This window comes from Anabrus simplex, chromosome 2 (assembly GCF_040414725.1).
Source record: "Anabrus simplex isolate iqAnaSimp1 chromosome 2, ASM4041472v1, whole genome shotgun sequence".
Taxonomy (NCBI): domain Eukaryota; kingdom Metazoa; phylum Arthropoda; class Insecta; order Orthoptera; family Tettigoniidae; genus Anabrus; species Anabrus simplex.
In genome coordinates this window covers 129,383,772-129,400,714 of record NC_090266.1, presented here as the reverse complement: position 1 = coordinate 129,400,714, position 16,943 = coordinate 129,383,772, and the positions used below count along the sequence as shown (strand labels likewise).

Genomic DNA, 16,943 nt, shown 5'->3' with positions numbered 1-16,943 from the left:
TATTGAATAGGTTGAATCTCTTTATCAATTATTTCAATTTTAACTGTAATATTCTTCAATACGGAACAATGAAATTTTTAACTTTAAATATGTCAGTTACTTAAAAACAAAAGTCTGGTGTGAACATCAAGAATAGGCCTAATATTAAAACAATTTTTCCCACTTCCTGTTCATATTATTAGTGCAATATTACAACAATTTGTTACCAATTATTTTTCGTAATAACAATAAGTGCTGTTTTTCTAAGAAAAAGGTGCGGTACTCACTAAAATTTCTTCATAAACTGAATTCCATACTTTGTTCATATCCCCAGATGTACAGTCTTCTCTTCCAAAGGTACTGATATCCCCTGTGGGTGGGGGACGCAGACAAAGAATACACCCATGGTACCCCCTGCCTGTTGTAAGAGGGGACTAAAAGGGGCAACCAAGGGATGATCAAATTAGAACCATGATAATACTTGTAATTAGTACCACCACGCAGAGAACACCATGGGTCGCTTTTACTTGCGCATAGTACCACTGTGTTAGGTACACAATAGGTTTGTGATTATTGGCGACAGTGTGTGCTCAGGATGCATTTTACAGTACCTGTGATTCGTAACACTATATGAGCGACACCATGGTTCTGCCTTACCTATAATTAGTACCCACTATGTGAGGAACACCACGGAATAGTGAGAGTCCCTGTGGTTAGTCCACTTATGTGAAGAACACCAAAGGTTTGTGTTGCCTGTAAGTAGCGACACAATGTGCAAAACACCATAGGTCTGTGTTACATGTGCGTTTTACATTACCTGTGAGTAGTAGTATAATGTGTGGAATACCGCAAGTCTACGCTACTTTTAATTAGTACCGTAACATGACAAATACAATGGTTCTACTTTCCTAGCGATAAGTACCATTATAAGGGGCTGATGACCTGGATTTTGGACCCGTTTAGACTACAAGCATCATCGATTCAGTATTGTGCTTTAGAAGCAGTCCCTTAGTCAGTAATACTATTGTTTAACGCTAATTTCTGGGAATGTGGGGCATTGTGGGTCACATCCACTGATTGTTTTAACTTCATATCCATCCATTGATTCTTTGAATTCTGGTTAGTGGAGGATTCAGGATTTTTTACTTGTCCTTACATTTCGTCTCATTTCGTGCCATTGGGGGCCGATGACCTAGATGTTAGGCCCCTTTAAACAACAAGCATTTTCATCAAAGGTACTGATTTTAATACTGGCCCACTCTGAACAAATGTTCACTTCCATCTGTTTTTTGTTTGTCCTAAACTTGTAAAACCTTGGCACACCTTTTTAGCATAAAGCCATTTGTATCTCTGGGAAAAATTATTTTTCTAACTCAATGTCCAACAGATTCTGATCATGGTCAGAATCGTTTCCCTCTGCAGTAAATCTATCGGTACTTGCAAGGTTCTCTTCACATTCACTGTTATTAGGTTCAGGAGATACTTCAAAGAATAGTCATTCTTTCTTTTATTGCGCACAGGTACAAATAATTAGTTATTTTATTCATTTCTCTAACTTGTGAACCGCGTGCACCCCTTGCTCCTACTAAATAACTCTGAATACGCTTGCTTTAGTGACACAAAACAAGTGTGTTATGCTTCTCAAATTAATTTGGAAACAATGAAAGCAGTTAAATTTAAACATACATTCACCCCAGATTAATTATGATGGTTAGCTATTTACTAATTTGCTGCTACGTTGGTATTAATGGCACTTGGTGCAATACGGGATACCATTAGATTGCCTTTGACAAGTCGAGTTTGATTGCTGAAGAATGAAAAATTCAGTCCTCTATTCTTTTGTATTCCAGCAGCCAAAAATGTGGAGAAAAGAACAACACAAAGATTCTCTTTCTTTTCCTTTAATTCCGAACTGATGACACAAAATGGTTAATAGGACAAGAACGATGATTTTAGAATGGCAGTTGACGGAAGCTTCAACCAGATACTTGTAAGCATTATATCTGTAGAAATGTAGTCTTGAATAATTTCAAAGAAGCTGGTAATTTATTGAACATCTCCCTTGGTAATTTATTCAATTCCTAATTCCTCTGTCTGTAAATGAATAATTGCCCCGATTTGTCCTTTTGAATTCCAACTTTATCTTCATATTATTATCCTTCCTACATTTAAAAACACCACCGGGCGAGTTGACCATGCGGTTAGGGGTGCGCAGCTGTGGGCTTGCATCTGGGAGATAGTGGGTTCGAGCCCCGTTGTCGGCAGCCCTGAAGATGGTTTTTCGTGGTTTCCCATTTTCCCACCAGGCAAATGCTGGGGCTGTACCTTAATTAAGGTCATGGCCACTTCCATTCCTAGGCCTTTCAAATCCCATCATCGCCATAAGACCTATCTGTGTTGGTGCAATGTAAAGCCAGTTCTAACCGGGCGAGTTGGCCGTGCGCGTAGAGGCGTGCGGCTGTGAGCTTGCATCCGGGAGATAGTGGGTTTGAATCCCACTGTCGGCAGCCCTGAAGATGGTTTTCCGTGGTTTCCCATTTTCACACCAGGCAAATGCTGGGGCTGTACCTTAATTAAGGTCATGGCCTCTTCCTCCCTACTCTGAGCCCGTTCCTGTCCTATCGTCACTGTAAGACCTATCGGTGTCGGTGCGATGTTAAACAACTTGCAAAAAAAAAAATTTTAAATTTAAGCTTGTTCATGTACTAATGTCATTTTATACCATCTCTCCAGTGACAGCTTATAATATACTCCTTAGCCGCGCTGTTATTCTCCTTACTCCCAAGTCTTCCCAACCCAAAGTTTTTGCAACATTTTTGTCACAGTACCTTTTTGTCAGAAATCACCCAGGACAAACTGTGCTGCTTTACTATTGGGTTATTGCACTTGCTGCATCACAGTCACATTGGTCTGGCTAAATGGTTAGCGTGCTGCCTTTGGTCACAGGAGTCCCGGGTTTGATTCCCGGCGGGGTCTGGAATTTTAACCATAATTGGTTAATTTCGCTGACACGGGGACTGGGTGTATGTGTCGTCTTCATCATTTCATCACCGTCATGACTCGTAGGTCGCCTACGGGCGTCAAATCAATATACCTGCATCTGGCGACCCGAACTTGTCCTCGGACACTCCCGGCACTAAAAACCATACGCCATTTCATTTACAATCACGCTCCAGAGAGGGTAACTTCCCCCATTTGTAATCTAAATATGTTAGAAATTGTAGCTTTACAATCTTTCTATTACAAGAAACTGGCTTTTTCTTTTATTAAGTAATAAGACATATTTCGTCCATCTTCATCTTTCAGGTACTGCTGAGATGTCAGGTTGAAATTTCAAAGACTGCACAACTGCTGTAAGTGAAAAATTTGAGTAACTCCAGTTGACAGATAAAGCAACTTGGAGGGTATACATGGTGATATGCAGGCAGTGTGTGGCACAAACATGGGTGTAAAACCTCTAAAGGGAAGAAATGAGAAATTCTCAGTTAATTGGCAGAGGGGGTTGGCGGGAGGAAGAAAGGGGGTGAAATTAAAAACGAGGTTAGCCCATTCAATTGAAAGCTAATGCCTAATTCTGTAGTGCATAGTGCCCGAAAATCAGCCATCATATAAAAATAAAAATGTTATATTTATGAATGATTATAAGCCCATGATACTTCATGCTTCGGAAAGGCTGTGGCAAACAGGAAACAAGAATACATAATTCTTCATTCTTAGCATTCATTATTGAATCACACTTATGAGCATGGCAGCAAAAGGGTATAGAATTTTGAGCAACAGTTAAGATTTTTATTTATGAATTAACAAATCGTCATCATTTTCCAGCTCCAGTTTCTCAGGAGTGTACAAGTGCTCTCTGCTTCTTCCTGTCAAAGTATAGTTTGTGTTCCTCTGTCCTCCTGCTTGGCATTCCTCGTGCTGACTTCCGATTTCATTGTTTTTATCCATCAATTACTTGGCCTCTCCTCTTCAAAGTAATTCCTTGCTATTCTTTTTTCTATCCATCCTCACAACCATTGTAGTCCTGTTGCAAAACCATCTTCATGTGATTTTCCCATTTCTCCTTGGGGATATCTCTTGGGGAAAATGGGCTTCCTGAGATTTAGAATCTTGTATGGATAGCGTTCCGCTTCTTCGATTCTTCGTTTGTCCTGTTCCACCTGGTACTCGGTCTTCCTTCTTTTTAGCAGTTTATTGTAGTCTCTGCGGGATTTCACGTAAACATGCTGATTTGTGGAATCGGGTCACCCCTAGTGATGTGTAGGTTATTCAGGATAATCTTTCTTGCTTCATAGCAATCTGCATTAAAACACAGCTTGCTCCTTCTTTTTGGATCAGTCGTACCATCCCTTTCAGTGCTTCATCTATCTGTCTGTCTGTGGATAGTTTTATGATGTGTTCGATAATATTGGGGTCCAACTTTCCCGGGTCCAGTTTCCTAGTCGGCCTTCTAGCTGGGGTCTGCTGTCCAGAGAAACGTTGAAGCATATATCTTAAGCCTCCCTTTTCCAATGCATTGACAAAAAAAGTGGACAGCATCATTCACTCCTTGTTGGTCACGGAAATGCTCGTTGCAGACCTGACGTTTAAGTAAAATTTGTTTGTCTTTTAGTGTTCTATCATTTCCACTTGGTCCAAAGTGGATCATGCATTATGACATCAGATTTTCAAAAGCAAAAGTGTATTCTCCTAAACACTTACAAGTTACTGTTGAAATTATATCATTGAATATAGTGAAATATAAATGTTTGTGAGTATTGAAAACACTGTTGCTGGAGTGTCTCTGAATTAATACTTTTTTTTTAAAATATGCTTTTACTTTGCAGCAACACACATAGTGGCAAAGATAGTATAGGAAAAGGTTAGGAGCGAGAAGGATGTGGCCTTGGCCTTAATTAAGGTACAGCCCCAGCATTTGCCTGTTGTGAAAGTGGGAAACAACGGAAACCCATTTTCAGGGCTGCCGGCAGTGGGATTCGAGCCCACAATCTCCCTAATCAAGCTGACAGAGACATCAAAATCAAATCAAAATCTCTTTATTTGCAAATGGGGTGTCCACCTCGGTGGCAAATGGTACACTAAAATACATTGTCAAGCACTAAATTTTAAATTAACAAGAGAAGAAAAACAATTTTTCTAGAATACAATAATATACAATTTATGCTAACAATTTTTTTCTATTAACAAACAGATCATCCTTAATAAATTTATATTGTTTACAAAATTCTACTTATAATATCTCCTATACTTACAAACATAGTCAACTCATATACAGTATGTGGAATTACTTCAAATAATACTATGCAACTGGTATAAGATTAAAATTTACATTGCATTTATTTACTTTTTTACCCATTTTGGAACCTAAGTAGCATAACGACCTCTGCGTCTTAATCAGAGCCCCCTTTTGCCACCACTTTTCAGAGTTCCTGAAGGGCCTTCACAGCTACCGTAGCTTTCCCAGTACCCTCGAATTCCCCACTGTACTTCACCCCTACAGGGAGTCCCCTACTTTGGCTGTTCAAACTCCTTGGACCAGGGGATGGAATTAATTTTTTTTTAACACACATTTTTTATTTACAATAACCTGCACTGGTCGAATGCCCTCTAACATTTCATTTATTTTCCCTGTTGCTGTTTATTCTCTTCTTGTACAGATTTTGGAAAAGGATCAAACCACGCGGCCACTCGCTCCGTAATTAATAGTTTTTGTTTGTGAGTGTTCATGGAGAGTTGTGGGAATATCTTCCTATTTAATTGTGTGATGTTTTTTTTAATGTGATTTTGGAGTATGAGGAATCTCAATTATGAGTCTTTTAGTCAAGTAAATTCAATTAGTTATCAGTTAACGGCTTATTTCATTACTGGAATCATACCTGGCTTACTACCCTATCATTTTCAGGGATGAACGAGTGTCTGGTAAGGTTATACTAGCAGAATTGGATTCTCCACAGCTCATGATCATACACCCTGGGAACTGAAAGATATCTTATGCTCAATTTAATTCATTATTTATTTTCTGTATTTTCATTACTGTAGTGCCCAAATTTATTTTAAAAGCTATTTTTCTTCATAATTTAAGCAAATGGGGTGGGAATCCTTTTCTCAGCACCCAATAAATTTAATTTTTTATACAGTTTGTTTTGAGAATTTCAGTGTTACAGTTGTCACCTCCACAGTGGAGCATATTTCATGAATACATTACAATAGCCTTAGGTCATCAGGCAAGTGCCGTATTTTTAACTATAATTAATTAACTTTTGTATCAGAGTTCAGTAATGATGTATTGTACCGGTAACGGCGGTACGAAACTAAGTCCCCGTAATGAAAATTTAAAACTTACGCGTTACGCTCCGGCCCAGCAGCGGAAGACTGACTGAACAGCAAGCAACAGCTGTGTGTGTGACGTAGAGCGGAGTGACGTCACAGCCTGCCTCACCGCAACACAGAGCCTAGACTAGTGTGGAATGTTCCTTGAGTTTCTTCGGATAATAACTTTCCCCACAATGATAATTAGACAAAATTAACCACATCATCATGTAGCCCAATCCTTTATCTACGTTCCTGCAAGGTTTCATATAAATCCGACATGAAACGACGAAGTTATGGAATAAGATGTGAAGGCATGGATCGGATATAAATGTAGTACTGCTTCGCTTAGCAGACCAGTGTGTGTATGAGCATGCATTGTAGTGGAGTTCGTGCATTCAGCTCGCCAGGACCGCGATACAACGTGAAGCGACTGTCATGCTTCGTCGAGTCCGTGGACTTTAACTCAATAGCGTCGAGTGTGAACTTACACTAGTTTCTTTAAATCGTGAGTGATAAACTTCTGCTCCAACAGGGAGTTATTTAAATTGTGCTCCATCAAACTCTTAACATTATCAGGTGATTGTTTATTCTGCACGAGTATCTAAGACTTGCGATTATTTTTCCAAGTGCTCGTAATTTAAAGTTTAATGTTGTGGACAGGATTTGGAACAGTTTGCTCCTTACAAAGTGATTGAATTTCGAGTTAACGAGACTGTTCTTTAACTTAGAATTACTCCAAGTACAAGCATTAACAAGTGATTGGGTACAGAGTGACGTCACTAATTTACAATTTCGTGTGGAGATAATTCTCTAAACTGTGTGAATATTTGTAGGTGATGAACTGTCGACTGTGTATTAGAACTGTGTATTTCAATTCGACGAACATTCGAACTAAGAGCTGTGCATTTTCAATTCTACGAACAGTCAAACTAAGGACTGTTCATAAATGATTAATTTCGCTTTATTTTCATTTCATTTCATTAACATGCGTGAACAAGATTGACTTCACGAGTGAAACATTCTTACTTCATTTCAATCCAATTGATTACATTGAACGGTGTTCAAACTAAGAAATGTGTCGTGTGGCATAACTTTACATTATGCCAAGTGTCACAAACTTTAGGTGACTACTTATTAGTTGACTTTAATGAAATTCGACGACAAGTTTCGAGTGGATATTCATTTTATGAGTGTTAAACTTATATACTTATTCGAGTTTAGTGACATTCCTTTTCATTTCAAATGATTAATGACTTAACACGGGATAGATTTCAGTGACATTCTACCGTGTGATAAACCTTCAATCATACAATTCTTAGGTGTTATGAACCTTGTTAAAACCATTGCTCTTCCTTTTTCTCATCTGTGCAGAAGCAGTTTTTGCATTAACACGCCCCAAGGCTTAACGGTGTTCGTTCACGTTCATCATTTACGTGGTCTATTCCAACGCCCTCTACTTCAACACTGTATGGATCTTCTAGAACTTCCATCGAGGGAGGAATGGTGGTCCAATGGTGCGGAAAGGAGAGGAGCAGCCGGAATTCTAGGACATCGCCAACCCTAGGACGAGGAAAGAACACTCCATACTGTTTCTTCTGTACAGAGGTGATATGATTTTGAACTTATTAATAAACTCAGAGAAAAACATCTTAAGATTTTTTTTTAAAGAAAACCCTCTCCCTCTGTATGCACTTCAACAGATTGGTACACGCCCTGCGTTTCTCGTGCTCACCAAAGTACCACATTTACTGTTACAGTATATTGTACTTTCTCCCTCTACTGTAAAATTATAGAATATCGACTTGGGCCCTTCAAGTAACTGCTTCGAATATTTGCCCCAATATGTCCCCTCCTGCCAACAAATATGGCCTAACGGATACCAGGTGAAAAATATTAATTGACTTGGCGTGCAACAGGCGGCTTGCACGCACTCTATAGTTATGGTGGTAGTAGTGCCAGACTTGTAGCTTGGATCCTTTCCAAACAGAACAAATAGCTCAATTGGTAAGAGCATCCAGCGTGAAATCGGAAGACTGTGGATTCAGATCTTACTGATGAATTGGTCTATAAATATCTCTTCAATATGTACTATATGTATTGAACACGACCTAATACGTTGAAAGTTTAGAGTACTACGTGATCATTAAAATTAAATATTATATAACAAAAAATATGTTTTGTTTGTCAGGTACATTTCTGTTTTTGTAGTAATGTGGATAGAAACAATAATTACAACAACAACATGTATTTAAACATATGGATAACCATGAATGTTCTTTTGATATGCTATAATGCATGAATTTTATTCCAACAGACGTTCTTTAAAATGCTATTTAATATAATGACTCTAGGGTCTTGTTTTAAGGCTCTTTTGAATGGCAACCATCCTGCTTCTTTGGACAGAGAAGGTAAGTGACTGTGTCAGAAAATCATTCATTTACATATTTGTAATAATCCACAGCCAGAAATGGTTTGATGATCTGTGGAGTTATTAAACCTCTGAGATAAATTTGATAAAGTTAATTGTGTAAGTAGAACTTTATTTTCCAGGCAGAGTGGCTCAAACAGTTGAGAGACACTGGCCTTCTGACTCCGCAGGCTCGATCCTGGCTCAGTCCAGAGGTATTTGAAGGTGCTCGTATATGTCAGCTTCGTGTCGGTAGATTTACTGGCACGTAAAAGAACTCCTGTGGGACTAAATTTCAGCACCTTGGCATTTCCGAAAATTGTTAGTGGGATATAAAAACAATAGAACTTAATTTTAGGTTATATACTTCCATCATGGCAAGTTCTACGACTGGCATGTAAGCCTATACACTAAGTGTACACCCTTACTCTTTCCTCCGTGTTAATGCTGAAGGTAGTGATTTATAGTTATTTTCTAACTGTTGGGTTTGATTCAGTGTTGCTAGGCATATAGTTCAGGGGTCCTACTTGCTGATACGTCTTACAGTTACTGTTTACCTTGCACGTTGGCACTATACAGTCATGCTTCATTTTGTGACTTGCGAGAATTGCATTTTTGCTACTGCCGTATTGTTAAAATCGCTAGTGTTACATTTGTGGGTATAATTGAAGTTTTTTTTTTTTTTTTTTTTCCCCTGTGGCATTGTAAATCTGTTTGGGTAATATCAGGTAAGTAGAATTGTGGCATGTTCGCATAACACATTTAATAATGTAGTTGGTGTGAAATGACGAACGCAGCATATTATTAATTACGGTTTTATTTCATCCAATACTTATGTATAGAATTTCATTAGGATGTCTTAAGAAACAAGAAAAATCTGCAGGAACTCCTCCAAAAAGGAAAGCAACATTATAGAGGACGTAAAGATCAGTTCAGTGGAAATGGAAGGAAATTTCGTTATCAACCTAACTTAACCTAACCTTGTCTTCTCATGACTTCGGTACAGTTTGCAGACTTAGCCTTTGTGTATTCTTATTGACTTACTGCATATGTACATGTAATATATTTGCTTGTGGGTTTTATTACAAGGTGGTTTCGCGTAAGTCCAACAAGTAATAGCAAATTTCAAGAAGTGAGCTGAATTATTTACACTAGACAAACACTGGAGAATACGGTTATAGTAATGCATATACCAAAATAAAGGCAGAAGCATATAGCATTAAATTGAGGGTGAGAGAGAGTGTTTATTTTCTTAATTCCACATAAAGCTTGAAAACCGACTTAAGGCGACACTCCGGAGATAAAAATCGATATTTTGGTCAGTTTGGTGAAATTTTTTTTATGACTGAAATTGAAAGGATTGCATTTTTTTTCTTGTCACGAAGTTATTCCACTGAATTCAAACAATTTACCACTGTAATAATGCTTTTGTTGCCAATTGTAGTTTTACATTTAAATCCCATTTTTCTCCCATAATATTCTGTCAACTGTAACTAAATTTGTGTGGTATATGTATCACAGCTATGTTAAGAAACCTGCTTACGGAATTTTTGATTGCAGAATTTTTTCAAGTAGTAGGGATTTTTAAGTAAAAACATAAAAATTACACTAACTTTAGTACAATATATCTCCTTATATAAATTATGTACAGAAAAATTGATACGTAGTGCTTTTGAAAGAAGTATTATCTATAGACATGATATATGCTTTTGTGCTCTGGGTCATCAGAAGAAAATCTCAACTGTCCACGAGAAAGGCTTCTTCTGCGAAATGTAAAGAATTTCACTTTATTTTCTTGACACGGCATAAGCATAAAAGCCTATATCATGTCTATAAGTACAGGCCGTGAAAGCATCAATGGCAACAAGTGTTATCTACCTAATTACGAATTTACATTAGCATGTTAATTAAACTTCACCAAAAAAAATTAATTAAAAATTTCAAGACCAAAAATTTGTTTCGGAAAAACTAATTGTATGTGAAAGAATTAATATTCGTGATATCTCTACTTTTATGTATAGTTGGGCCCCCGAGAGTCGAAGTCTGACATTTAGCGCCACTGGTGAGAAAAAGTTGACTAACGCTGCTTGAATAACAGTGATGCCACATTTAAGGAAGCTATCGCCACGTGGGTTGGCTTGATCTGTCGCTTTTGTGATATTCGGAGTAGTACTGTGTTAGCTGTGTTAGTTGTTGCTGGTTTATGTAATATTTCAAGTGTTTGTTTCCTGAATATTATTTTCGTTGTTAAGTTTTTTTTTTTTTTTGTTTGTTTGTACAGTTCTTTCTCTACTTAACATGTGCATTTTTTGAGGTTATTGTCAGTTTAGTGAATATGAAATCTCATGTTTATATGCAATGACATGTTCTGTCTTCAATGCCAGGGTTATTAGCACGAGCTTAGGAACGGGTCAAAGTTTATTGAATTGCATTAGGCCCATATAGTTGATTAAATGTTCAGCCTGTATGAAAGGGTGATATGCCGCAAATTGAGCTAACTATGACAACGCAGCGTACTTTGTAGTTACTGCTTTCGCTGCTCAAATATCAGACTTCAACTCTCGTGGGCCCAACTATTCTCACAAACTTTCGTGAAAATCCACGCATGAGGTAAAAATATTGTTTTATCTCCGGAGTGTCGCCTTAATTATGAATATCTTGATTGATCCTTTATTTATCATTGAGTTGGGTAAGGAAACATCCGTTGTTGATACATTGTTAGTTTGTTGGTTATGCCTCGTGATTTCAATATGTAACTAGCCAAGTTGGCAGCAGTGTTGAACCATTAAGGAAAACAGAAACTGAGGAGACAACATTTGCCTTTTGGTGTATAGACTTACGTGATGAGTGTTATAGTTTGCATAAATGAAGTTTTTAAAATTACTTCCATCAGATAGTGGTTCATATGGTATATTCCCAATTATGCAGGTATTTCAGCACATATAGTGTATTTCTTGAGGAATTTTGAGCACATAAAGATGTAGTGAGCTCTTTTTTTTCTAAAATAATTATTTTCTTGTGGTAAAACTTGAAAAACATGTTTTCCATATAACTATTTTAAGAATGTCTTTCATCTGCAAGTGTGTCATGGTTGCAGCTTATTTTGATGCGTGGATATTTTTTAAACTGAAATTTTCTTAATTTCAACATTTTAGATCTGCTGCCTTTCTCAATACGTGTTCTCCTAGAGTCTGCTGTGAGGAATTGTGACAATTTTCAAGTTAAAGAACAGGATGTGGATACAATACTTGCTTGGCAACAAAACCAGTCATTGGAGGGTGGTGTTGAAGTTGCTTTCAAGCCAGCCCGTGTAATATTGCAGGTAGGGATATATTATCAGTATCCAAAATACATTGTTGTGCTATTGTGACATGTCACAGCATAATTCAAAAGAAAGCACCACCAGCATAAATGGTCTTGCAGTTCCTGGTCTATAAATTAACAAAATCATTTGTGAATTGGAAATAATTGTTGTCATGCAAATCTGATGCCTTCAAAAGTGCTACAGTGTTCTCTGTAGATAACATGCAGCTCACTGAATGTTGTAGGAACTAAGAAATTTGCATGACCAATACAAAAATCACGCACTTGAACAAAATGAACTTGGAAATGGTAACCTGGCAGGTGTATTAGAGATTGTGAATTCTTGAAAATGCCAAACAAAATATTTGGTGCATCGTTAGGCACTTCAAACCCCTCTGGATTATGACTTACACAAGCAAACTTCTGTTATCACCATCTGAACAAACTTTGTAATTTAAAGTGAGAAGAAAGTTTAAGGCAACTGTATTTCATTGCACCAAAATTTTCAAAAAAAAAAAAAAAAAAAAAAAAAAAAAAAAAAAAAAAAAAAAAAAAAAAAAGAGAGAGTGGGGTCCGACCATTACGCAGAATTTTTTTTAATACATTACTTGTCCTTCTTCTTCTTCTCCTCCTCCATTTCCAGGTTCCAGTCTTTTGGGTTGGTTTGTAAATCAAGGACCTCCACCACACCCTTCCTCCAATATTTCTTCTACTTTTACTCCTCTATACTCTCCTCCACTGTATCCATCCACCTCTTTTCTGGTCTTGCCCATTGTCTTCTTCCTATTATTTTCTCTGTAAATACTCGCTCTGGAACTCTATCCTGTTCCATTCTCATCATGTGTCCATACCATTTCAGCTTACTGTTTTCTGTCTTGTCTCTCAGTTTAGGGAGTCAAATTCTCTCGCTGATTTCTATGTTTCTGATTTTGTCCCTTTGTGTCTTCCCAATTATTCCTCTAACGAATTTCATCTCAACTACTTGGATTCTGCTTTCAACATGTTTTGTTGTTGTCCATGTGCCCTCCGTGTATGTCAAATACACACCAGTACTTATTTGTATTACTAAAAAAATTAAATTACTTCATAATTAACTTGTATTTGCACGTAATAGTTGCATATATACAGTAAAACCTGCCTTTAGTGGGACCTTTATAAACTGGAAATCTGTCCATTTTGGAAAATTTTCCCGGTCCCATGAATTATGGTTTAATATTCGTGCAAGTTTATCTGTATTTTGTGGAATCTTTCTGACTCAGAAAAGGAAGGAAATTTTGCTATTATAACAGACAAAATATGTAAATTTCCTTCCTAACCCTTTTCAGTACATGCGTATTCTGAATGCATCTAAGATGGCCGAGATAGCAGTCAAATGTAGCGTACAATTCTGGACTTCTCTGGAAGAAGTAAATTACATTGTACAGTATTATTATTGGTGTTATTTCTTTAAAACATGTAATTTTTATTAAATATGTGTACTGAGCTCAATAGCTGCAATTGCTTAAGTGCGTCCAGTGTTCAGGAGATAGTAGGCACGAAGCCCACTGTCAGCAGCCTGAAGATGGTTTTCCGTGGTTTCCCATTTTCACACAAGGCAAATTTTGGGGCTGTACCTTAATTAAGGCCACAGCCGCTTTCTTCCCACTCCTAGGCCTTTCCTATCCCATCATCGCCATAAATCCTATCTGTGTCTGTGCAACGTAAAACAAATCCTTTTTAAAAAAAAACTGAATTATTGGGAATGTTGTGTTCGGGATTCTCGATTATAAAGATTGTATGTTTCCACCTAATCAGTACTGTATATAATAGTAAGTATACGAGGATTGGGGCAAAAGTCATGGCAACTATTTTTTTCTTGTATGTATGTGAACGGATCACAAACGTATGTGTATCGTATGGAAGTTCTGCAGGCATAGTGTGTATGCAGAACAACAGATGGCTCTGTGATAGCTGGTAGTAGCGCAGCGAGGGCTGTGAAATCAGTCAGTTGGTGAGTGGCGTGCGAGATGGACGTAACCCGTGTTGAGCAGCGCACTTACATCAAAATAGGTGTCCTCCGAGGGAGAAATGCGATGGAATGTCACAGTGAATTAGTGGAAGCCCTTGGGATTAATGCCCTACCATACCGTACAGTAGCACGGTGGATAGGAAAGTTTCAGCTAGGATGTGTGTCAACCAGTTTAAAGGTGGGTGCGCTATGCAATATGCTCCGACCACCTTGCACACTGGCAACAGGGCGGCAATCAATTCTTGCCACGAATAATCGCCATCGATGAATTTTGGGCAGGGGCATACGGACCAGAACTGAAACGTCAGTCCGCGGAGTGGCGACATGCTGGATCACCAAGGAGGCAGAAGGTCCGTCAGAATCCTTCCCCAGTCAAATTGATGGTGATCGTCGTGTATGACGTCAGGGGTGTCATTGATTGCCACTTTGTTCCACATGGAAGAAAGAGACCGCACAGTACTACAGGGACTTCCTGGTGCGACAGGTACGACGTGGCGCTCGGGAGAAATGTCCGGATCTTGTGGAGAGTGCAATAATCCTGCACGACAATGCTAAACCTCATAAAGCAGAGTGTGTAGGGCAGCTACTGCGACGTTGGGGATGGGAAGAATTGGAGCACCCACCATACTCTCCTGGACATATCTTCCTGTGACATTGATCTCGTTCGAAAGATTAAGGAACCACTACGTGGTAGGCGGTTTGCAACACGAGAGGACATTGCTAATGCTGTGCGCCAGCAGGTGACCCGATTCGCACATGGTGCGGCAAATGCTGAGGCAAATGGTATTCAGCGCCTCGCACATCGTTGGCAGCGCGTGGTGTCAGTAGCAGGGTACTACTTTGAGGGTCTTTAGGCCCAGGTTTTTCATGTCAACTTTGTGTACTGTGTTACAATTCTTTTGCACCGGGAAGGCAATATTGCCCTGTATACTACCGTAATTGTAACCATTACTACAGTGGTTACACAAAACAAAGCACTAAACACAATAAAAGGGGGAAGTTAAGAGCAACTACACATCAGAAACCACTACACACTCGGAAACATTAACTGAAATTACGCGGATCTTCGCCGACCAAAACATACGCAAATATCAGTAGGGCCAACTAATGGACAATAAACCAGGAAGGTGGAAGGGACTACGACCTACTGAGGCTAAGGACGTGGCTTAGGTTGCAGATTCGGAAATAATTCGCCGTGATCCTTAAATTTGAAAAAAAAATTATTTACAAGTGAAATTTTACAAATACATTCCGAAACCAAATCCACAAACTTGCAATTTACGAACTATACGCTCCGTGATACACATAACTTAGAGGTTCTTTGATAATATCTACGTACAAGTTACAAAATTCCAAACCAACTATACATCTAGTTACAAATCCAATTGTACAATGCAATTTACAGTGAAGTAAACGTACTCTCCAAAACTCTAGCGTACATCAAGTGACACTGAACTACCAGAGGCAAACCCCAAGGTAAATATATCAAACTACAATCTACATATTTAGTGAAATAAGAAATGGGAATGCCTCGAAAACAAACAGGCAAGCCCAGCTGAAAAGCTAAGCCATCATAAATAATTAATTTGGCGAATCTAGGTTAGGCTAGGGCAGACTCCTATACGAAATAGCAACCGAACATTACGGAAATCTTAGCCAGAAGGGAATTCAAGAGTGCTTACCGGAAGGGGGGCCCATCCCAGAAGCGAGGCATCGCACGCGGTGTAAAACTTCAGACAGACCAGGACAGACAAAACAGACCGAATTATCACGAACGCTGCCTCGCTCTCAATATATAGGAAAACCCTGGCCTTGGAGTAGCCAATCAGAATGCATGAGTCCGCCCATCCCCTCCTAGGTTCACCAATCACAACTCCAACTTTAGTTGCGAACTTGACCTACATACACGATCGCGAACCTTCCATTTCCAGAACAGTCATAAAATACATTCTAGAATCCCTAACCAACAAAAGGCAACACACCCTGTTCAAGAATTTATGTAACAACAGTTTCTGGATACTTCCAGTAAATATAGAACTGAATACTACTATTTACAAATACATATGTTACAAATATTACACAGTACAGGTTAGGTCATTACAAATAAAACATTATATCATACTTTACAAATAGTCTTCAAAAAAAAACACTTTCCACTTCCACTACATGTTCACCTGTGACATCTTCCTCCCCTCCGAAACATAGTTTCCTTGGGGAGAAAGCGATAAAACGTTCTCACACAGTACAGATAGTAAAAATACATTACTCTAACACACACGATCTCTTGAAGTAGACTTTCTGATAACAAACAAAACAAACTGTCAGCACACCACAGGTCCTTTTAGTAGCCAAGATTTTACGATTCACCAATAATTTTCAAGAATAATAAAGGAGTTCATAAATCCACCTATTCAATAAATATAACAAAATCCACATGGATAGTCACATTACACTTCAAAATGCCTTCTTTCACATTTGTTTAGACAATTGTACTCTGCCTACCAAAGGATGTACACACTTTCCTTCTGCCAAATGTTAGTCAGCCAGGAACTTCTCACTTTGTTGCTAAACAGCGTTCAAAGTCTCCTTATAGGCGAGATTACGGACTAAGTATTTTGCACCACTTTTCCACACCAGTCACAGCACAGCTAGGCCACAGGTTCTCGCTGATGATGTGGCTACCGACACGGCCGTTTGCCGCCAGCCTCCATTCAACTTCAGTCCGACCCAGGTAGCTATGTAATTGCAGTCCAGTGGTATCTTGCACCAGATAAGCAGATGGGTTAGACACCGTCCAGTCCGACTGCCTCCACTAGGACGTTCGTCACAGGATCGTGGTGCGGCATGGTAGCGCCCAAGGCACAGTGTGTGCCTCCCAACCTGGCACTTCAGGTTGCCGTCAGAAGAAGCTGGTCACTGCAGCCACTGCAAACA

General features: G+C 38.7%; 1 protein-coding gene across 1 annotated transcript in view; it reads left to right on the top strand.

The window, feature by feature from the left end:
- Positions 1-16,943, top strand: part of LOC136863926 (cytoplasmic aconitate hydratase) — a 781,251-nt gene that overhangs the window by 32,328 nt on the left and 731,980 nt on the right. The window contains exon 3 of the mRNA XM_067140355.2: positions 11,854-12,020. Within this exon, the coding sequence (XP_066996456.1) occupies positions 11,854-12,020 (167 nt within the window). The remainder of the gene's footprint in view (positions 1-11,853; positions 12,021-16,943) is intronic.